Below are 24112 nucleotides of genomic sequence, written 5' to 3' on the forward strand. Positions count from 1 at the left end.
GCCAGTTACAGTGATGTGATACAAGATATTGTACCTTTTTAGTCAACAATATTGCTTTGTGTGTGTAAAAGTATAAGTATAAGTAGTCGTATCCTAAATATAATCAGTATAAATAGGTCTCATTAGGCAATGTCGAAAACTCAACATTGTGTTTAAAAAAGGGGACATAGCCATCCTTGTACATATTACTTAAAACGGCGTTGATTGCTTTTAGTTTTGATAATAAAGACAAAAAATACCTCGTTAAAATACTGATGGATTTGGGATATTTGTCCAGGAAAGTACTGTTACATTAACTGTGGAAAAGTACATAAATATTAAATATTATAGTACATAATAAATAGTAAATATTATTCAAACAAGTCTATGGGTTGAGCTTTGGACATGGCGGAGTCATGTTGCAGGTGGGCTGCAGAAAAGCTGGAGCATTTAGCATCTTTTGAGAATTAAAATGAGTGTTTTGATCCTGTTTAAACACAAACTGATTTGTTAATTAACTTTATGAATAATAAAAAGTATACTAATTCTAAATACTTTGTGGGAATATATGATTTAAAATATAGTCATAATCGGGGGGGGGGGACTTATGTAAACGTGCCTACTCTGTCAAAATAACTTGATTAATCTATTTAATACTTCAGAGAAGCAAGAAGTCTTTCAGAGTATTTATTTTACCACATTAAGATTCCTTTTTAGAAATGAGAATGAAAAGCAGACAGGGGTTTCTGCCCGGAAAGCCTCTTTCTGATGAAGGTTTGTGGGAAAGCTGCTATGCTAGCGGGCTAATGCTTAAAGCAGCCAGGCCGCTAAATGTAGGAAGCTAAACAGCACGCCTGTGATTATTAGCATCCGCTGGCAGTCGGGATTTTTTAAATTTTTTATTTTTTTTTTTAAATCACACTGAAGGGATCACATGCCACCGGCTGGATGTAATGAAACTTGTCCGGTCTTCTAAATTAATAGGTGCAGACCCTAAAAAAAAAAAACAGGAAAGATATATATCCAAGATATTTGCATAACATTCTGCCATTTGTATAAATCAGATTCCTCGTTAAACATCTCTTGTTGTTAAAGTAAGAGCATTGACAGGTGGTGACCACTAGGTGGCGGAGTCCACAACGCAGTGGAAAAGAAAAGTTTCGGTTTCTTGGCACATCGGCTGTAGAGCATGAGATTCAGGTTTCGTTTCAGCACCAACGTCACCATCACAGTCACCTGCCAAACCCCCCAATCCATTGATCAAAAAGAGAGAGAAAAAAAACAGGACTTTGGAAGTGGTCGGTGAACTACTTACATCACGAAAAATACAGTGGATGAAAAAGTGGGTTAGTGTTTCACCATGGTAGAAAAATTAGCAAAAGTACGCAGTTGTGAAATGGTTTCAACTCAGTTATAATAAAAACACTCAAATACTAAATTATGAATTTCATTTGTGAAATTAAACTTAAACAATGCACTGACAAATGATTAAATACAGATTACTAATGTCGATTAGAGATTAATAACATGACTGAAAACAAATGCAGTATAAAGACAAAACACAAAAAACTCTGTGCTCTGTACTAGGAATGTTTAGACCAAAAAAAAAAAAGTATAAAGAATAAAAAAAAAAAAGTAAATAAATAAATCAAACCTACAATTACAACAGTTAGTGTAGACATATCCCATTACTTGTTTTTAGAAACAGACACATTCAACAAGGGCACTGATACCAACATTTACTCGTCAGAGGATGTTATAAGGTATTGTGATAATAAAACTTTTGTTCACAAAACTATGATAATCCATCTGAAGATAGATTAGGGTGATATTGCAGTTACGCAAGATCATAACTCAATTCAGCTAACAGGAGATGAATTAAAGAAGACCTGTGTAATTTTATCAACATCTTAATTCAATGTTTTTTTTTTCCCCCTGGCTAAAATCAAGTGAGACGGCATTGACCCAAATGCTACGACATTGATCCAGATTGTTTAATGTTGATTATTTTGCGGACATTTGATCTTGCAGAGAAAATGTAAAAATGTTCTAGTGGTTCATGTTTCTGCAGTGCAGCCTGACAAACTCTTAACTTGCAAAAAGGAAAACAAAAGCAATGATTTACAGAAAAAAGAAAACTTTTGTTAAGGTATGCTTAAATGTTTACAGAATTTTAAAAACAACTGACAAGTTTGATGAAAAAAAAAATCTATAATAAAAAAAAAAACTTTTACAATATTGCACTTAAGTCTGTTTTAATTCTCCCAGCCTTTAAAGCTGACGCAGTAAAATCATAGACTGCATTGAAGGGATGTAAAAGTGAGATGTGCATATGTTTGACAGTAAATTCAGTTCTGTGTTAGGTTTGAAGATACTGGCCTTCAAAAAAAGTACACCCCAACTCTGAGAGGCACTAACTAGACAGTAATAAAGAACATGTTAAAACAGAACAAAAATATAGAATACTGCAACCTGTTATAGAAGAACACAACTCAGACACGCTTTTAAAATGTGTGCTTTGAGTAAAAACCAAAGGAGGCAGCATAGGTCAAGTTCCTGGAAGCAATGTAACAGTGTTCAGTGAAACCATGGCATGAGACATGAAATGAACCAATTCTCAGAAACAAACAAACAAACGTCTTTTGAAGAGTACAGTGGGCAGGGAAGGCATCTTTTTTCAAGAGGTGGGATGCCAACAACACAACTTGAAAAACAATGTAAAGAATTATGTCATATATATTATTGGCTGGAAGCACTCACATCCAGTAGTCAAGTAATTTAATGAGATCTTACATTCTCCAAGGAGTATACCATAGAGAACACTACAGAATAGCAACATATTTTAATATGTGACCTTTGAAAGGTTAGAATAGTCTTCTGAAATGTAACTTTAACCAACAAAGCTGATCAATAGAAAAAAAAAAGAACAAGAATTGATCAAGTGACATTGTGACACACCAGACATTTTGTAACACAATGTGATTTGCTAGATTTAGTAACAAACCGTTCTTAAACAAATTCCACATTAAGCATTTTTGAAGACAGAAAACTTCACTGAAGTCAGTATTCTCTTGCTCTAGCAAACAATCACTCAACAGTCTCTCAACATTTGCACGCAGGAAAAAAGAAACAACGCAGGGATCTTGAAAATTAAACTCTTTTTAGTGAGATGTGGGTAAATTAACATTTCTTTTATTTTAAAATTTGTAAAATGTACATAAATTATATTTGACGCATCACCACTGAACGTGTTAATCAGTAATCCTTCTTGCAAAGGGAAGGAACATAAGAGAGAAAGAAAAAAATTGCACAAGACATTCCTTGTTGAGATCATTTTTCAAACAAAGATTGGTCAGACATTTTTTTTTTTCCAGCTGGGAAAGCAAATGTGCTACTGACATCAACCACTGAAGACAGAAGAGTTCACCAGACACCTTCATCCAAGCCTTCCCAAGTACTGATTAGAAAGCCAATCAGGGACCACGAATACATGCTTAATGCCCCTACCCTCAAGACCCAAAGACAAAGACCACTTTCATAGCCAAATTGAGCAACATCCCTCCCTTCCCCACCTCCCTTCTCACCGTCAGAGAAATGGAGACAGTACAGGGGACATAGAGTATATGGATGACCATTAAAAAGTGCAGAGTGGCTAGTTTAACAAGGTTACATTGCCTTCGCCAGGTTAGGTGGAGCTTGCTCATTAAGCTTGGTTTCTTCTCCTCTAGATTCTGTAAGTGCAGATAAAGACTTTTAAAACCTCAGAGAAATAAATGTGGAATTCAGCCACATGCTTTCTAACATTAACCCTTATATTTAATTGATATACATATAATGCCGCAATTGGCACGTTCGATATTGCACACAGTAATGAAATCTAGCAATGGAAGTAAAATAAAAACTAAAGAACCTCTGTAAGCCAAGACTTGACAAGTGCTGTGGAAAAATGCTGGACATTTAAGAGTGCGAGGGGGGAAAAGAAAAGGAAAAGGAAAAGAAAGAAAAACAGGTCATGCTGCCCATACCCTGTAAACGAGGAATTCAGCCACTGACAAATGACACATTACTGCCAAGCTCCGGAGCTTTGAGCCGACAGCCTCACAATGGGACGAAATTGGGCACCCAGAGCCAAACCCAGTCCACAACCAATCACCCCTTGACCTTCCGGATGCTGGCCAAGGCCTGACATGTGAGGAACAGTGGGAAGGCTCTTGTGCATTGTCACGGCTCCCAACCCCTCTCTGTGTTTACATGTGGGCTGATGCCTGGATGCATTTTGGGGACAAAGACTGGGAAAAAGAGGAGAGATGAGTCACGATCAATAGTCAGGGTATGGGCGAGGGTCAAGAACAAATTCTGTGACTACAATCTGTGCAACGTCCTTCCTGTCCTCAAGACACCAAGCCAGTCCATTAGGTCCCAGACGGAACCTCAAATAAACAGGTAGAAGAAAAGACAAGAACCCAAACTTAGATCCAAAGCACCAGCCAGCGTGTAAGCATATGGAGTGTAAGGCACCAGGCTGTTTAAATGCTGAAGAGTATGCTCCCCAACAAGTAACATTAAAGTCGGGCTCTCCTGGCCGGGCGCACGTCGGCTGACGGGCAAGCTTCACGACTGTTGTGCATTCTTCTGTCTGATCCATGGACCACTCTTAAATGGAGCTTCTGCAGGTGGGTATAGTTTATTAAAAGACCTCTCAGATGTTTTCCCCAAAAGGGCCCAGTTTTCCAAAAGAACTCATCATAAAAGCCAAAATGGTAGCAAGAGTATTGAATGTGATGCTCGATCTACCATTTAACAATGAACTTTGTGCCAAGAGGCTTTTGGAAAACGCAGTCCAAGACCCAGACCAGGCTCTAGTTTCCAAATAAGTTCATGCTTTATCAATAGAAGTCTGCAGATCATCTAAAGCCACAAGCAGGACCTCCACTTACAGGGAGGAGTTTGGCCTTCTGCACTTCTCACAACCAGAAGAACGCACAGTCGCCATTGGGCTTCGTTGTCAACTTACATGCACCCGACTAGGGCTCTCCCAACACAGGTCCTGAAGGACCCCTGAGAGAGAGAGGGATTTCATTGCGACAGACCTGTCATTCATGTCTGACCAAACAGTCAAGAACTTGATATTGTAGGTAGACGTGCAACGGTACACGCTTCTCGAAATTAGAACTGGTTCAACTAGGTGACCAAACACTACAGACAGGGCGACGTCTATGAATCCGCTGAACAGAAGGTCCTCGAGGACGCACACTGAGAAATCCACCTCAATGTAGCTGTGTACAGGTTAACATGCAACAACAGCATTCCTTGGCGCCACTCATACTCTCATTGGTAGACTGATAGAACGTTTAAATCCTTCTAGAGATTGTTCTTTAAATTCCACCCCACTGAAAACGCGGGGTATTTTCTCCTCCGTAAGCACTGAAATACAGCTGATTCACAAAATCATACTTTGTATATATATATATAGAGATTTTTTTTCTACGTCGATCCTTTGCACATTTGTCCAGGGGCCTGGTAGTTTAGGGATGAAAAGGTTTTTTTTGTTACAAAACCTTTTCGTAAAGTACTCTCTCCGTTGTCATTGCTCTTCCTCGTTAAAAGTACCTTTGTATACTTTTGTTTTATACACTTTTTGCATGACAGCAAGACACAAATACAAAGCATACTCATCTGCATGACAGTTATTTTTCAATGGATAAAAATACACTGATATTACGCCCTAGGGCATCTCTATAGAGGTCTTCATGTCAAGAACCATGAACCGGTTAAATAGCTTTCCTTGCAAAGGTTAACCTGTAGGCCTACCTCCTCAACCCCAGCCTTCGACATCCTTCCACGCTGATTGACATTTTTAACATCTAGATTCTTGGCTAGCCCTCAGGTGATGCTTGTCATATGTGAGTGGCATGGTTACCATGACAACCTCCTTAGAGGGTTTTGAAATTTTGGTTAAAAAAATAAAAACAAACAAACAAACAAAAAGAGAACTCCTAAAACATCTGATTTGTGCTGAAGTTATTAGCTTACATGTAAAGGACTGGTTTTCTCAGATCTCTGCAATGATTCCGCTTCGAACATTGCAAACACTTCGTTGTTTTGTCTTATAATATCTCCAACGTGTACAAAAGTTCTTGGTTAATAAGGGAAATAAACACTCAGTTCATTTTTATCTGTAATCAAGTAGGAAACACAGTTCATATATAATGTTATTACTTGGTTTAGCAGCCGATTACTGTATTAATGGTGGGTAAGTGGAGAACATCCAGCGATGGGTGACGAGTCGAGACTGTCAGTTTGTGGAGGTTTGTGTTTTTGTGGGTAGTGCTCCCTTGGAGTTAAACCGTTACAGTTAAATCTTTATGTATCTCTCTCTCGCTCTCTCTCTTTGTCGAGCGCGCGCGCTCTGTATTTTTATTTTTTTTTTTTACAGTAAAGTTCTTTTACTTATAACTTCTGTTATTTTGATTATTTCTTTTTTTGCATGTTTACCCATCACACACACACACGCACACATACATACATACATACATACATACATACATACACGCACTCGTACACTCGCACTCTCCCACTAATTATCAATCCTCGTCCCCATCGTCAGCATGCATCTCCCCCGGCTGCTGCTGCTGCTCGCACGCCCTCCTCTCCCGCTGTTTGTCTTGGATCTTTTTCATCTCCTCCGCGTATTTACAGAACGTGCTGCCGAATTTGGCCCACACTTTGTAGGGCACTGTGATAGAGTTGCGGTACGTGGGCTTCACCTCGCTTACCCGCATGAACACGCCGTACTTGTTGGAGCCCACGTCGAAAAAGAAGCGCTTGTTGTCCACTGTCAATGAGGTGCCCTCGGGCAGCTCGGCGGGCTCGTCCTCCACGCCGTAGTCGTCGATGAGCTTGGCGAGCGCGTCGCGGAACTCGATGAGCCCCTGTGCGGGGAGGGCGATGGTCTGGCCCTGCGCGGAGCCCAAGCCGGGCCCCCGGTTGACCGTCTGCCGGATCCGCAGGAAGCGGCCGCGCTGGTTCTCCTTCAGATCCATGTAGTATTTCCGATTCTCGCGCACCAGGAACTCGCTCTTGAGCGCCCGCCGCGGCTCGTCCTGCGCCGCGTCCGGGTTGCTGGGCCCCAGCTGCGCGTAGTGCTCGATGAAATCCCCGAGGTAGTCGCGGAACTCCACCGCCACGGACATGGAGAGCGTCAGGCGGCTCTTGTTGCCGCCGGCCCCGACTTCGGCGATCTTCAGGAAGCGGCCTTTCGCGTTCTGCTTCACGTCCAGGTAAAAGCGCTTGTTCTGGATGTCCACGCGCTTGGACGCCAGCTCCTGCGTGTCGTGCTGCAAGCCGGAAGCCGAGCCCGCCCCTCCGGCCACCGCGTGCAGGCCCACACCCGGGCCCGTGGGCGCTCCTCCCTGCTCACTTCCACTGTCTCTGTCCGCCATGATGCTGCCTGCCTTCTCCCTCCGTCTGCTGCAACCTTCCTGCCAGCCAGCCAGCCACGCCGCCGCTCTCGCGAGATCTCCTGCAAAAGGGGAGACGCGCACGAGCTGGGTTGAGAGCGGGGTGGGAGGGTGTGTATGCGTGCGTGTGTGTGTATGTGTGTGTCTGTGTGTGTCCAGTTTAACGCAATCTGCCAACAGAAAACATAACGACAAATATCGATAAACTCACATATATAAAATAATAAGATTGAGATTATTAGTGATATATTGTGTCTGAATACTGCGCGGTCTGCTGTAGTCAGTGGGCGTCGGGTGTGTTCGGTTCGCTGTAGCCGAAGATAAATGGGAGTAAAATATGAATCGACACATACAGCTTTCAAAGCTTATTGAAAAGAGCAGAAAACGACGAGATTGTGTTTGAATGCTTTGTTCTACCGACTTAATTTATAAGACTAAATTAACACAACAACCTGCTGTCGGATGGTGCGATAAAGAATCGTTTCAAATGTATTTTTGTAGGCTATATATATTATATATATTATTTATTAATAATTAATTAGTTGTTGTTGTTTGCTTTTGTTTAGACAGATGTCTAAACAGACTTAACAGACAGACTTAATCAGTTTTTTTGCTTTTGCTAATTTACTTCACATATAGGTTATTTGCTTCAAGATTAAACTGGAAACATACATTTTCTAAACCACGCAGTAACTGTGTCACTTAATTGTTTACAGCGCTGTAAGGGATCAAACCATATTGCAGTCAGAACTCAAGGCTCCCAGGACTTCCTAACCTTTATAAGCGCCTGTTCTGCGGTTCAGTGAAGAAGCCAGGAGGAAATGTGCTGTAACCTGTGTGCCTAGGTGTGTACGAGGGCATTTGGTAGCTTGCTGAGAAAGAGTCGGGAAGCTGATCTCTGTAGGTCCACAGGTTTATAATAATTAGCTATGTTGTCGTTTTTTTCAGATTTTATTTTATACTCTGAGAAGCAGTATAAACAGCTTTCACTGTAAGAAGAATTTCCCTTCCAGAAAATATATAAAATTCTCATAATGGTTTGCCACAATAACATACCTCATGAAAAAATATTTGTAATGAACTGAAATATAAACATTCGTTTTTATAATTTCAAGAGTCATTTATATTGAGTATGAGTCTTATATTCTTTCAGCAGAACGGCTCAATCAACCACTCATTTTACATATTTCCTTACTAATGTACGTATCAGTCGATGTCTAACTAAAAGTACTGTACTGTTGTCTGCAGATGGACAACAAATATTTATTTAATGATTTTGGAAAGTGTACACATGCATATTTAAGCACTGATGGTACTTTTAAACTTTCGTTCATTTGGCCAATGCAATTATCTAAGAAATATATGGACCTTTACTCACCTAAAAACCGATGGCCCCAGTATTTTTATTTGTCTTTGAAAATGTAAGAAACATCAACCAAATTCTAATAATCTGGCCTTAATATATTTGTTTAATGAAAACGTAAGTAGCATGGTCCAAAATCTAATAAACTGGTCCTGGTATATTTATTTGATGAAAATGTAAGTAGCATGGTCCAAAATCTAATAAACTGGTCCTGGTATATTTATTTGATGAAAATGTAAGTAGCATGAGCCAAAGTCTAATAAACTGCCCTCAATAAATTATTTTGTGTAAAAATGAGCAGCACCAACCAAGGTCTAAAACCTGGCCCAATTGTTTTATTTTGTGTAAACATAAATAGCATCAACCAAGATCTAACAAACTAGTTTATATATAAATGTATATATGTAAATATATATTTTTAATGAAAATGTAAGTAGCATGATCCAAAGTCTAATCAGTTGACCTCAATATATTTATTTTGTGTAAATTTAAAGAGCATCAAACAAAGTCTAATAAACTGGAACCAATATATTTATTTTGTGAAAATATAAGTAGAATGATCCATAGTCTAAGTGGCCTCAATATATTTATTTTGTGTAAATGTAAATATTACCAGCCAAAGTCTAATAAACTGTCCAAACAATATTTATTTATTTTGTGAAAATGCTAAAAAGCATCAACCAAATCTAAGTTGGCCCAAATGGAACTAATACTTTTTTGTTTTTCATAAAAATGTAAGACGCATCAATCAAAGAAAATAAACTACTCAGTGTGAGGGGAGACTCACCAAGTAAATGACTAAAAGATAAACGTTAGCGAAACTAAACAAGTACTCTGTAGAAAATGAAAAAGGGTCGCTTAATTCAGAATGGAATTGTGATGGTTATGATCCGATACGCTAAAAAGAAAGGAAGACTATAGCCTTGCAACACTTTCACGTTCTTGTTCTATCTTATATAGATAGAAGTGCTGTTGTTAATAGCAAGACTTACCTTTTACAGACCTATTAAAAAATGTCAGCAATAGCTCATATGACAGTACAAATATGAAAATACAAATAAACTTCAAAGAAGAAAATAGAGACGTTTAGCAGTGATACAGCTTTTTTGAACATCAAGAGCATGCTAAACCACCACCAACAACAATCATAATACATCATTGAAAAATATATAATGATACAGAATAATAGATCATTTTTACACTGAATTTAAAAATGTTGTGTATGTGAGCTTTGGGGAGCAAAAAGGCGCGATGAGGTGTCTGCGCTTTATGCTATAATGTGTCATCTCAAATTAGTACTACATTTATTAATTATATTATTTAATTCAAGAAGTCATATTGTATTTTTAGATATTATTATTGGTTTGCATTTGTTTAATTCTACCCAAGTATGACGAATCGGCATAGGTTCATCAACCGTTAACCCATATTAAACTAATTAGACAACATAACTCGACAAATACATAAAATAATGCTAAATATATAAATAATAATAATAATAATACAATAAAAAATCTCATCTGACATTTTATTGAAGCGGGACACCGAACGATGCCCTCACAATCATTTACAGTCTGTCTATATGAGTATTTCGTTCATTTTTCTAATTAATCAGATTTTATTTACTATTGTGTTTTTAGTCCACATAAATAAACATGCATCAAAGCCAAAATATGTAAAATAGGACAGTAAACTGGATTGTAACTCCGGATGTTTCCCATCTCTCCGATGTGAAAAAAGAAAAAGAAAATACAACAAAACAATTGAATAAAAATAGTTTGTTAAATAAAGCTGAACTTATCCGTTAGAGGGGAAAAGTAGTGCACAATGAAAAAAAAAAAAAAAAAAACAAGATTCATAGAGTCCTATGTTTCAGTGAAACACCTAACAATCAGCAATCATCCTTCACTCTTTAATGTGTCATTTAAAAAATAACTTTAGTACAAACGGTTAAGTTTTCAGGAATTTAAAATTAAAAGGAAAGTACAGAAATGTATATCTGTGGGTTGAAAAGAAAGCTGAGCCTATCCAGTGGTTTTACAGAGCGAAAGAAAACGGACTGCAAGATGACGAAAATAAAAACAATGCAGAAAGCAGTTCATCACAAAAACACGAACTTTACTTTTATGCTTTCAGTTTCTCCAATTAAAGTGCGATGTTCCTCTCTATTGTACCAACCTTCTCAAATACTGTGTTCGGGCTGTTTCCTCTGATCTTCACAGTAACTGGGGAAAAGCCTTTGTTGATCTATTTAAGGATTCCAGGTGTAACACTGATGTTCTTAAGCAAGCAGAAGAGAGCTGGAGCTGAAATTTGGCACGTTAAAGCCCAATGATCAGTGTGCTACAATGACAGAAATGTCCAAAACCAAGAGCGACCCTAAAGGTCAGTTAATAGCTAAGATTAACAATGCTTTATTTTAAACTCTAAAAAACAATAATTTAATTTCCTCAGATTTGGGCTGGCGCTCCATTGGGCTGCCAATTTAAGACAATGAAGGTAAACAAATCAAATATTCTTATCATACTTTTTAACTTTTATAAGAACACATTAAATATACCCACATATTCCCGTTTTGTTATTGTTTTACCGATTTATTTTATTTCTTAAAACCTTACATACATGTCAATAACTATTTAGGAACCTATCTTTTTAAGAGGCCTTGTGTGAGAGGTCAGTAAGAAGCCTGTAGTGAAATTCTTGTTTTCACGCAAATTTAAACCAGCAGACCACGAATGATAAAGCCTTTCCTTTGTTTGTTTTTATTTCACTTGTAAAAAGAAATGAGTCTATGTATGCTATTTCTTTTGTATCATTTAAGCTTCAGTTAACATAATAAAGAGGAGCGCAACAAAGAAGACTATATCCTCAAGTTCACAAAGGCATATAATTGAAATACGTAGCTAAATGCCCCACCCCTCTCCCTCTATTTACATGCTGTCGCTGTCACACAAAAACATGCAAAATGTCCAAAACACTTTTAATGAGGCATTATATATATATATATATATATATATATATATATATATATATATATATATATATGTGTGTGTGTGTATGTGTGTGTGTGTGTGTGTGTGTATGTGTGTGTGTGTGTGTCATACTTGTGGGCTTTGGTAAGGGATGACTGGCGGTCTCACCTAATCTGAGTGTCTGAATTCAGTCCGTGCTGTGTTCAGGCTAGGCAGAGCTCCAGAGGACTCCAACACTTAAAAATGAAAGGGCTAAAAAGGTTGTTTGGAACGATGTCGTAGAGGTACCACTTTTGGCTGACTGAAGAACCTTACAGTAGATGGTCTTATAAGATATAATATATATATATATATATATATATATATATATATATATATATATATATATATATATATATATATTTGTAAACGAGATTTATATGTGTAAAGAACCTGTTCTACACCAATCAAAGGACCAAAAATGTACTTCAAAGCAAATTACCTTTATCAACCCTTTTGGTTGGGGTTACGTATAATTCAGAAATGAGAAATATTATCTATAAAATAAAAAATAAGAAATATATATATATAAGATAAAAAAATAGATTTTAAGAAAAAGTATTTTTTTTTGTCTTGGAAGAAAGGAGTGATCTGTGGTATTTTGTCACAGCCAGCAAATGAAGCAGAACATACTATTTAAATTGAGTAACATTCCCCTTAAGTCTTACTGTAATGCTTATGATCAATATTCTTATAAATGTCATATATTGTTCTACATTTATCATTTAAAATATATAACTAATTTTCTTATTCCCCCCTCACATTTAGGTTGATATTAATCGGTTTATAAGAGGCAGCTTTCATCCAGCAAAGCTGTGCTGAACTGAGGCAGGCAGACAGACAGACAGACCGACAACCAGACAGACAGACAGACAGAGATTTAGAGGTAGGTCGCCAGTGCCTTGCAAAGGTGTGTGTTCATGTTTCCAAATGTGTTGGGACTTACTTAATCTGGTTCACACACTGGATGCCAGAGTCTCTTTAAAGGGCACGGTGGATTTGTCCTGCAGCCCACAGTCCCGCTCTGTTGCTGCAACTACATACGGAGGAGTTTTGGCCGAGCAAAGTGAGCGACTCCGCCTGAAAGAGGTAAAGACGATCACCTCCCCCTCGAGCAGGGGCGTGTATTCAGAGTGCTGCGCTGCTCTTGTCGCTGCTGGTGTTGTTGATGTTGTTGTTGCTGTTGCAAAAGTCTGAGAGCTCGTAAGGAGCTTCGGTGTGCTTCGGCGTTCTCTTACCCCGCTGTGTGCGCAGGCACAGCTCTAGAGCCCCCCTCCCCCTGCGCAGCTCCGTCAACACGGTATGTGAACGAGCGCAGGAGACGCGCGCTGCCGTATGCAAGGCCCTGATGTGGAATCAGCGCCACTTCGCCGCTTCACAAGATGGACCGAAAAGAGCGGAGTCGTGGCACGGACGGAGACGGACGCACGCACGGCGCCAACGCTGCACGCCGGCCGGCTGATGTCAGCACGCTGGAGGGGGAAGAAAAAAGGAGGGAGTGCAGATGGGCGCCTCACACTGGTCATCTCGCGATACTGCAGTCGTTGCAGAAGTCGGATGTGGGTAGAGTGACCTTAACTCATACAGTTTACCTCTCTGAAATGATGACTCAGGATATGCGAGAGTTAAGGTTGAAGTGGTTCTTTAGGCTAACCAACGTTAGCGCCCTAAACAAGACATATTTGTACTAGAGCATTTTAGTTAGTAACACATATTCACTAACCATTAAGTGATTCTTTATGGAAGCAAAAGTGGTTCTTCTGGTTCTCAAAAAAAGTTTGTTAGAGTGTAGGTTTATCTATACAAAATCAATTACAAAAGCAGCCGGTCCAAGAGCAAGTACTGGGTAACTTCTAGAACTGCGGTGGAACATCCTAATACACCCAGCTTCTGTCAGCACAGGAACTAGATTTGGATCTTCTCTACTAAAATGCTCTCAAAGTCATAAGGTCACAAGTGAGGACACTGCCAAGGAATTTGAGCCGAATGTAAAGATATTACACTGAGCCCCACAACTTTTAACAATTCTGCCAAAATACTTGATTAAAACATATTTAGGGCCCCTTTCAGTCACAGGCCCTTAAACTGCCCCCATATGGCAACAGAGGTGTGACCAGTACAAATACAGATTATATTGGCAATGTGATAATAAAATTAAACAACAAAAAAATACATTTGTAAGCCAATGTGAACAACATGACTGAGTAAATGTAGCTTCCTTTCCTCACAAATGAACTGAATCACTGACAGTGCGGTGGAGGTTTATAGGCTAGAATTGACACTATAAACACTATAAAGACACCTACAGGATTATAGTTACACTGACATCAGAAGCAAGTATAATATATGATATATATTATATATATCTTGGTGACCAGGCAACGTGTGTATAGTTATAATTGGCTAGCTTGCATTTCTGTATTGCTGCATTTAAAAATCAGCGCCGGGCGTGGGCGGGGCTAAAGTGCTGTTGACAGAATAGGGGGATATAAGTAAATGTAATGGTTTTAAGAACATAAAAACAATACATTAAAACGTTACGTTTTTGAAGTTTGATCTACGTATATGAGTCACCTACGGCATGAATCTCTGACTTAAGGTCTTTAAAAAAGCAGGGTCTAGTTCAGTGTTAAGAACAATGTTGCCTTATGTTGGTGGTTGCTATATGTTCTAATCATAAGGTGTAGGTCTGTCCTCATGACTCGTTAATTAGTCATTTTGTTCAGCATATGTTGGTATTTCAATACATGTGCCAGTGCATTTATTCAGTAATATTCCGTTTCATTTACAGCCTTTTACATTCATTATATGAAGGAAAAAACAAAACATGTAACACGGAAACTGTAACTTTCAACGCAGATAAACTTCTTTAGACAGACATTAAAAAAAAAAAAACAAAAAAAAAAAACACGGGCTCTGTTGAGTGTAATTGTAATACTTGTAATGTTGACTGTTGTTGCGTGTTTAGATCTTGTTTAGAGGCAGTGCTTTCAGGCTTATGAACACACTAATCAGTGAACGTGTCTACTTACTTTTTTACATTTTCGTCAGGGTATATCAAAGGGTCACTACTCACTGCACGACGCTCAACTTTTAACAAGGGATTGGAGCCGATATCACCTAGAGACACGTTGGAGTACGTCAAATCAGGTGATTCAGCACCGCGGACAGCTCCACGGTCGCTAGTTAATGGGCGTGTTTTGACGCGCTCTGCTATAGTACAACAGCCAGAGTTGAGAAAGATGCATCCGATTGTGCCTTAAAATATCAGGTCCATATAAAATTATGCCAGCAATTTAGTTACTGTAACTGTAATTGCACCAATGATCTCTCCTACATACATACATTATTATTATTATTATTATTAATACTATTATTGTTGTTGTTATTATTGGTATTGTTGTTCAAATTTGTGTAAAATATGCACACTGATCGTGTTTTACTTTCTATTTTGTCATGGTCTGACCCCATCACATTACCCATCAGGTTAACGCTCTCTCTGCTGTTGCTGGGCTGGCAGTGGACGGCAGGTGTCGCTCTAAGTGAATATTTCCGCTCTGCTCCTGCTGCGGATCCACAGGTCCAGCTCTGCCTCTGTTCTCAATCCTAATCTTCCACCTTATTAGCGACCCTCTGCACAAAACATCACATCCAAGTCGAGTCTCCACATTCACTGCCTCCACTCCAGGCTGTTCCTCTGCTCCTGTCTGCAGACCGGCTACATTCCACGCAGTCTACTCTCCCATCTCCCTCCCATCTTTCATCTTCTCCAGTGTCTTATATTCTCTCTCTCTAACCTCCTTTATCATGTCTCGCACCTCGGACTCGTTTGTGTTCACTTGTCTTTCAGCAGCAGTGAGAGGGCTGTCAGATGTCGCGTGTGGATTTGATGCAACGCCTCGCGATCTTTTTTCCTTTTTTCTGAGGCGGAGCAGCGAATGTGACCTGAATGCAGGACGCGCTTCACTCATGGAATGAGACGCAGAAAAACACACACACACACACACACACACACACGCACACACACACACACGCACGCACACACTCATTCAGAAGAGTCTGCTCGAACAGAGGGGGCTGCTCGTCGCACGCCGAAACCGCAACGACCCCGCAGGCGCTGCTCTCAGCGCGGACACACGCAGAGGGGATGTCAACGATATTAAGGAAGGGGGAGACGGCGTGAATCGTTCAGCTCGAGACATTGCTTTGCATTGCTTTTTCTCTTCGGTACGGATCTGCTGATGGGGGCGAGCATGGACTAACGCTGGGCTGCTGGATCCTAAGGACATACACACATATCCAGAGGTGTGTTCAGCACCCCAGCACTGTACATTTTCCTCGGTAGAGGCGGACATACGTGGGGCACGAGGGGTGGTGGGAGGGGGGTGGACGGCAACAGTTTCCAGCTGCAGGCATCGCCAGCCTGGGCTCGCGCTGTTGAGACGGTGGATTTACTGATTTTTTCACAGCGAGACGAGGCCGCGTGCACTGCAGCATTTCGTTTTTTGCTTCTGCAGTGAGGGATACCGAGAGGTTCTGAGGGGCATCCGTGTCTCAGCACTGCGTTTTTTTCTTATTCGAGGGGCTAAAGATTGCGGATAGCTCGCTATGGCTGTGTAGCTTCAGCGGAGGAGAGAAAAGCCACTCATCCCCTCTCCCTCCATCCCTCCCTCCCTCCCCCCCTTTTTGCGTTTGCGTTTTAATTTGTTTTAGCATGTGTTTTAGCATCAGGATGCGCTCGAGGAGGCTCGCAGCCTGGCATCGTTACGCTGTTTCCGGTTCCTAGCTGCTTGTTCTGTCCCCTCTCATTGCGAAGAAAATACTGAGAAAGAGAGAAAAGAAGGAAAGAAAAAATACCCTAACAGGCCCCCCACCCCCCCTAAAAGAAAAGCAGCGGATCCCGATGGCACGGCCACTTACACAGGGTCCGCCGCGCCGCCGCCGTCGCCGTGCCACCGCTCGAGCCCCGTCGCGCTCCTTCGTCCGTTCAGCCCCGCTCCCGAGAGCCGTGCCGCAGCGCGCGCCGCAGCGAGCCGCGAGCCCAAGCCGGCGGCAGCATGAGGCTTGATTCGGTGCACTTCTCCATGCTGGTCGTCGGGGTCTCGCTGGCGTGCTACTCCCCGAGCCTGAACTCGCTGCAGGAGCAGGCCCACCGCTCGGCCGTCGTCATCGAGGGCAAGGTGCAGTCTGCGCCCGCCAACGCGTCCGCTGAGCCCTACAGCGTGCACGTGAAGGTGCTGGACGTGTGGCCGCGCAACAGCGGCGGCCTCGAGCGCGAGCAGCTCGTCACCGTCGGCGACTTCGGCTCGGCGGCGCCGTGCGCCACAGTGCTCAAGAACCACAAGTACATCTTCTTCATGGAGCCCACCGACGAGCCGCTCGTCTTTAAGGCGTCCTTCGCTCCTCTCGACACCAGCGCCAAGAACCTCAAGAAGGACGTCGGGAGGATTTTGTGTGAAGACTGCGGTAAGTTCTTCTTGCTTTATCTGCTATTGCCTCGATCCCAAGTTTGTAAAATGCCATCTCACACATCCCGGAAGGTGTTAAAGTGGTTCGCATTGAAATATTTTGTCTTAAGAAGGGCCAGCTGGTTGCCGGGGCGTCTCTGCAGCAACATTGGATTGGGATTAAAACGGTTAGATGCTTTTCTGGTCCCATCACACCAATAAACGCATGTAGTGTCCATACACACATAGGCATACACACTGGAAACATGTATGGAAGTATCTGGAGAAGCACTTTTTTCATATTAGACAGTGGATGTGCTGTTGCTATACTGCTCGCCACAGTTGTCATGGCGTAGACTAGCTTACCTGGGATCAGTTACAGGTTGTGTGTGCATTGTGGAGAGGAGCACAATACACGCTGTGCCAGTCTTCATGATAGGACATTCACGACAGGTTAAAATGTGGACTTTAGTGTGAGTATTTGAGACCCCTCTCAGTTGGTCGCCTAATAGAATGTACTGGACCAGGAGAAGAAGAATGAACTAAATCTCAGGGTTGTAAAAGTAAGGCTTAGGGACATATAGTAGGGAAACCTCCAGGATCTCCCTGTAGAATTCCAGTCATCATTCTGAAAGTGCTAGTGTCATCAACTGCTGACTACGTTGTTTCTGCGGTAGATTTAGGGTTCACCATGGCTTGTAAGATTCAGGTTTATTCAGCTTTTAAAGTGCTGAAGAAACAACTGCATTTCTCCTCATTGCAGTGCTGCCATCTGGCCAGATGGTCAGCTAGTTGCCTGCAGATCGGACTCTCCTCTGTAGGCTTGGAAAGAAACTGAAAGCGCTTGGGCTTCGCTGTCCAAGGTGCTGGATTGGCAGCATGCCTTTTTCTATCAGCACATTTCTGAATAAACGGATACCAGTTTAACGTGTCTGTTAACTGTATTACAAATAGCGAGTCTGCATGTTGATCTGAAGGGGGGGGGGGGTATGAGCTCGTGGCCCTTTTATATTTTAACATGTCACCCAGTTTTGGAGCTGTTCACTGGCTGTGGAGAGGATGAGGTGTGTAAATTGACTGTGGATTCTTTTTGCAGCCTTTTCTGTAGATGACTTTGCAGTTTCTGTTGACTGACTGGTTAAAAGTTCACCGAAGTGGTATCATCATCATCATCATCATCATAATAATAATAAGCATCATCATCATCATCGTCGTCATTATAATCACACTTTGAAACTAACAGGTGGGTAGTTCATATAGTAGATGCATTTGGATATTTGGGTTTGAAGATGAGTAGATGGCACAATACCACCTTTTCTTTACTGATACTGATATTAAAATCTTGGGTGTCAGCTGACACTGATCTGATATTCTTATTTTTTAAACTACACATAAATTAGCTATTTTTAATTGAAGCACTTCACTTAGGATGAGCATGTAAAAGTAGGCTACCATTCCCTTTCACTGTCAAACACACTGTAAGAAATACACCACTAATGGCATCACCCAGTGTGTGTGTGTGTGTGTGTGTGCTATTTCGAGCTGGGTCTGTTGCAAGATTGGATCACATAAATGTTTTACCTCGATATCCAGCTCAACATTTTCTGTTGATATCGGCCCAATGCTGATACCCATCACTACCTTTCTTTGCAAGTTTCTTGTAGAATGTGTCCAAGCCTTTGTAGACACCTGCTCTTACAAGGATCTCTCTTTGCTGCAGTAACAACCTCTACTCTTCTGAAAAGGCTTTACACTAGATGTTGGAACATTGCTGTTAGGATTGTATTATTACTGTCAGCCACAAGAGCATCCAGCTGATGTTAAATGATTAGACCTGGATAACTAACACTCCAACTCACTCCAGCCCAGTTGCTGGTGGGCTGGCGTATACCACAGTGGTAAATGGGATATTGTTTTATAAGTGGAAGTAGTTCCATAAGCCACTCTTAAGATGGGGTGAATTTTCTCTAGGCTGACAAGGAGTCTTTCACTAACATACTGCAAATATGTCCTATATTGGGAGGGGATTTCCGATGTTCTGTCTCCTTGTAGACCTCCATGGAGGAGACCTACATATAACCCCCCTCTGGCCCTTGTATTTTGAGTGAAGGGTGGGTGGAGGTTGTTGTGCAAATTTAACAGTCCTCTCTACCACCCCCCCCTCACTTATCTCATTGCTCTCAATATGTCAATATTTATGTATGAGAATATGAGTATTCACATTGAAGTGTAATGTTGATCCCTCCTTCTTAATATCAGAATTGGTATTGAAACTGTTACATATACAGCCTTTTATGAATGTTGTCCTCCTAACCCTCATCCCACACCAGGGAGATCACAGCTGTGTAGAGGTGGCTGTACTGAATTAGCCTATGGCTGAATACCATGGATCTTCAAAATCTCTCTGGCGTAACTGTTTGACACAGAGACAAGAATAACAGCTGTTGATTGACATGCACTTAGGGGAGGACTTATTTTCCCTGCTCAGAATCTGTGTCTGGGGTACTTATTACTTATTTTCATCTTGTATGGACTAAGAAGTCAAATCAGAAAATTCTATAGGAAACGGAGGGAGGGAGGGGGGGTTTCTTAGCCAGCTGTATGAGGGAGTAGCCTGTATGTGGAACTAATTACCGTATATTCCCCAGAGATTTTGATAGGTGCCTGGGGGGCACTGCTAATTTATCCCATTTACTGGGCTTGAGAATGCCGAAGAGAACTGCATTGCAAAAGACCTGTATGGAAAGTCAAAATTTCATAGACACCAGAAAAATGCTCATTGGAATGACATCAAAGAAGGAGCTTTTTTGGTTCCCTATAGCTTTTGGCAGATGTTTATTTGAATAGTCATTTTTTTGGGAAAAAAATGTATGAAGACGTGTTTTGAAGTTTGATGGTTTCTAAACTCATTTTAGAATAGTTTAATAATACATAGCATGTGCTCTTAGGGCTTACCTGAAGTCTGTCAGTCTTAAGAAGACATTCTCTTGTTGAAGGGGGAAACCCACAGTTTTACATAGCCATTACTAGCTTTATAGAGTTTGTTATATGTAGGATAGTAAAGCAGGTGTGCGCATCAACCAGCTTGTCCCACTTTTGCATGGCTCCAGGAAAAGAAAATCTCTCTGCAGCTCACCCACACACATTCCCTCTAGACAAACAGGCCTTCAGTCAGATTCGGTTTCTTAGCCTGGACACCAGCAACCCCTGCATAACTGGCATGGACTTTTATGGAACTGTAACACACCTACCTAAGTATTTCTTCTTTTATGAAATGTTCTTGCTTTTTCGAATAAAACGATTTCAGGGTTGTAACAACACAGTCTTAAAAATAAAGGTGCTGCAAAGGGTTCTTTAAGTGATGCCATAGAAGAAACACTTTTGGTTCCATAGAGAACCAATACTTTTTAATAGAGATGTGTAAATGTAAAAAGCATTTTAAAGGTTTAAAAAACATTCACTTTATGTTGTATTTCTTTGCTATAAAGGTCTAGTGAAATCCAAACTACTCAAGCAAAGGGGGCAATGCTCTACCTGATGGGACATGTATCTTGTATCTTGGAATGGGTCTTGTATCTAATCTGCCATAGCCAATTTGTATAATTTGTGAAACCTACTACTGTTTTTTTGCATGTTATTGTGTGCATGAATTTCAAAACTGAAACATGATTGACTATAAAAATCATATTTGCCGTTTCGGACCAGGCCATCAGCATATGATGACTCGAAGGAGACTGAAGAGAGGGGAGAGAACTCCAAGAGCCTTTTTTAGGTTGCTTCTGCTTTTAGTTTAGGTTGCTTCTGCCTGCCTCTGTGTGACCCTTTCTGATAAGTGGAGCCAGGAATGAGAGATGACAGAGTTAAAAGAGAGGAGATGGAGTGGTGGAGGTTTGCGAAGACTTTGTCATAGTCACGTGAATGAGGTAGAAGTGGTATTTATAGGACGCTTTACTGGGAGGAGGGGCTTCAGACCTTGTACTTTCTGTACTTTGTACACAAGCAGTTGTTTTACATGTCTTGGCATAAGTTGCATTGTACCAATGCTTTTGGTAGCCATCAACAAGCAGATGCTTGTAGAATTCTGGTTGTATATTTGACCCCTCTTCTTGGCAGAATAGGTAGAGCTAATTTGTTGATTTCCTGAATTTGTTGAATTGTGTCCAGAAAGTTTTTCTTGTCCTTGTGGTCGGCTGCAAACTTTAGTCACACTTGAAGGAGCAGGGGCTTCTTTTTTGGACAGCAGCTTTTTAGTCAACTCCAAGAAACATTCCTGAATTGTATAAATCTATGATCACCCCTCTCTTGATCTTGGTCAATACAATTATGTTGTCAAACTCTTTTTATGTGGGCACAGGGAAGCCAACAGCTGTAGTCAATCATGATCACTAGCAGGAAGTTAAGAGCATAAAGGACATTTAAACTCTGAATTAATAAGTGAATGTATGTTTATTTTTGACTCTTTAGATATGATTGTGCCCAGTGCTAATTGCACACCCCTAAAAATTACAACTTTTTGTTTCTACTAAAAGTGTATGTTGTTTTGCCCCATAAAAAGAATAGTTCAAAGAAATAACTGCAATTTTGCCATGACATTCACATCCACAATAAGTGTTTGGAAATATCTGGTTGCAACTGTATGTACATCAAAATGTACTTATCATAATTTTACCCAATTTTAAATGACATTCATCTCATTTTAAGGTCAGAATACTGATGGCAATATTTCCATGACTATTAAAATACACACAAATGTCTGAATTTGCCTCACACTTCTGAATCATAATTACCCAGAACAACATTCAAAATATCTGTAAGTTAGTCAGTCATGAAATGACAGGATTGAAAATGTTGCTTTTCCTGATTGAAAGTGAAAAACAAAAGACCCAAAAGTTCGCTTTTGTGTCAGAATTTGTAGTTCACCCTTTGAAATGGATTTTGAGTCATGCAGGACAGATCTGCAAGTAAAGCAAACTGAGTAAATGTCTTTGTTCATGACTTTTATATTCTCTATTGTTGAATAAACATGCTTATCAACCATAACATCTTTCTGTTATAGTCCTTGCCAGGATGATTCTGTTACAACCATTTTACTCTCCACTGTCCACTGGGGGACAGTGCTCAAGAACTATCTGGCTCCACCCTTATATCCTCCCACTAGACCCTAGCCATTTCATTGTTTTCACCTGTGTTGAGCTGCTCGTTGCCAATTGTTTTCGCCTGTGTCTCATTAGTTTGTACTGTATATGCAGAAACAGGCCTGGGTTTGATTTATTGTTTTTTTTAAGTTTTGCCTTTGTGTATTTCATTACGCCTTCAAACATCAACGTTTCATAGTCAACACTGCCATTTTGCCAAGTTTTCTGTTGGTCCCTTTCTGACCTGTCAGTGGTCTAATTTGAAGGTATTATTCAAACAGCTGCACAGATCTAAGGATGTAATGGCACTTGTTTTGCCTCGCCACTGCATTTTATGTTTATTGAAGAGTTTGCTTCTATCAGTTTAAATTAGTAACACATAAAGAAGTGGGTTAAAAATACATGTGCCAAAAAAAGAATTCTCTAGAGTGATGGCACAGAAGAACTGCTATTGCAACTTTAAAAGAGCTGTTTTTATAAACGAAATATGCAAGTATGATGAACTTAATTGAAATTGAATAAACTCCACATAGTGTAGAGGTTCCATCACAGATCACAGAATGATAGAATGAGGTGCTTGCTTTTGGCAAACCTTTAAAGGGAAATTCCACTGATTTAAAGTACATTTCGTGATCTATAGTAGTTTGGTGTGAAATGTGCTGCTCTAGACAATGCACAGAAATGTCAGTATGGTGCTCAGTGGTGGGGACAGTAACCAGATATTGTTTAAAGCCCATAAAAGCTACATCACAGAAATTTGTTATTTATAGAAAATGTATTAAAAAGTTTTTTTTATTTATTATAACTATTTTTATGTTGAATACATTGAATTATGTTGTATACATTGTATACTCCTATCAACACCACTGTAATGAAATCTGACTGGGTTCTTTACAATAACCTATTCAAACAACTTTAAGGGACATTTTGGAGAAGTTACTGGGATTATTTTCAAGTTGTTTTCCCCACGACCTAGCTTTATGTTTGAAGAATTGCATTTGAAGAATTGCATTTATTTATATTACAGAATGCATTTATTCTGTTTGTTAAGTTGTTTTTGATGTCTAAAAACAGATATGCAACTTTATATTTGCTCTTATGTGCTTTTACAAGCCAATTTACAATCCTGTTATTTTGCCTCAGATAGAGAAGCCATGTAGCGTAGCACAGCATAGCATAGCATAGTTTTTGGCACAGTAACATTGTAATTGTTTTTAGCAATTATTCCAGGCTTTAAAGAAAATTGGCATATCCAATGAGTAGGGTGTGTAGTTGGAAGAAATGGTAAAACCATTCGGCTATGTTTAGTAGCTTTTAGGCTAGCACAGATACCGCTTGCTTCGCCGGCTTTCACTATGCTCCCATTCTGTGGACACCAGCACAAGCTAAGGCAATGTCACAAGGCCTGGTTTGCATAGCAACCACTATTCCAATAACTAGGGGTCTGATTGTGCTCTCCGGTGTTATTGATGGCAAAGATTGTCAGAGAAAACTAGCTACAAGTAACAGCAACATCATATCATCCCAAAGTGGCTTGCATTAGTAGAATTAGCTGGGATTTTGCTAGTGGGCTGGGTGTATGAAAGCTCTGTCTTTGCTTATGTAGGATTCTTTTTAGAAGGAAGAGTATATGTCACTTATATTTAACAAGCTCTGATTATTCAGTTATGCCAAGGTAAATACATTTTCCCATTTTAGGGCACCTTTAAGGGTATGT

At 40.3% G+C, this 24112-nt stretch overlaps 2 protein-coding genes across 6 annotated transcripts in view; one reads left to right on the forward strand and one right to left on the reverse strand.

Annotated features, from left to right (window-relative positions):
• Positions 1-6144: 6144 nt before the first annotated feature.
• puraa (purine-rich element binding protein Aa) lies at positions 6145-13214 on the reverse strand. The gene is made up of 2 exons (XM_072662646.1): positions 12760-13214; positions 6145-7501 (listed from the first exon to the last, which is right to left on the reverse strand). Exon 2 carries the CDS (start codon positions 7419-7421, stop codon positions 6564-6566), a length of 858 nt encoding a protein of 285 aa, XP_072518747.1. The 5' UTR covers positions 7422-7501; positions 12760-13214; the 3' UTR covers positions 6145-6563.
• Positions 13215-16697: 3483 nt separating this feature from the next.
• The window catches only part of nrg2a (neuregulin 2a), a 117089-nt gene continuing 109674 nt past the window's right edge, over positions 16698-24112 (forward strand). For 3 of the 5 annotated variants that reach the window (XM_072662641.1, XM_072662643.1, XM_072662642.1), the window contains exon 1: positions 16783-17279. In XM_072662641.1, the coding sequence (XP_072518742.1) occupies positions 16871-17279 (409 nt within the window). In that variant the 5' untranslated portion in view covers positions 16783-16870. Of the gene's footprint in view, positions 17280-18432; positions 18504-24112 lie in introns of those variants that run through there. The other 2 variants (XM_072662644.1, XM_072662645.1) reach the window with 2 other exon arrangements.

This window comes from Salminus brasiliensis, chromosome 18 (genome assembly GCF_030463535.1).
Source record: "Salminus brasiliensis chromosome 18, fSalBra1.hap2, whole genome shotgun sequence".
Taxonomy (NCBI): domain Eukaryota; kingdom Metazoa; phylum Chordata; class Actinopteri; order Characiformes; family Bryconidae; genus Salminus; species Salminus brasiliensis.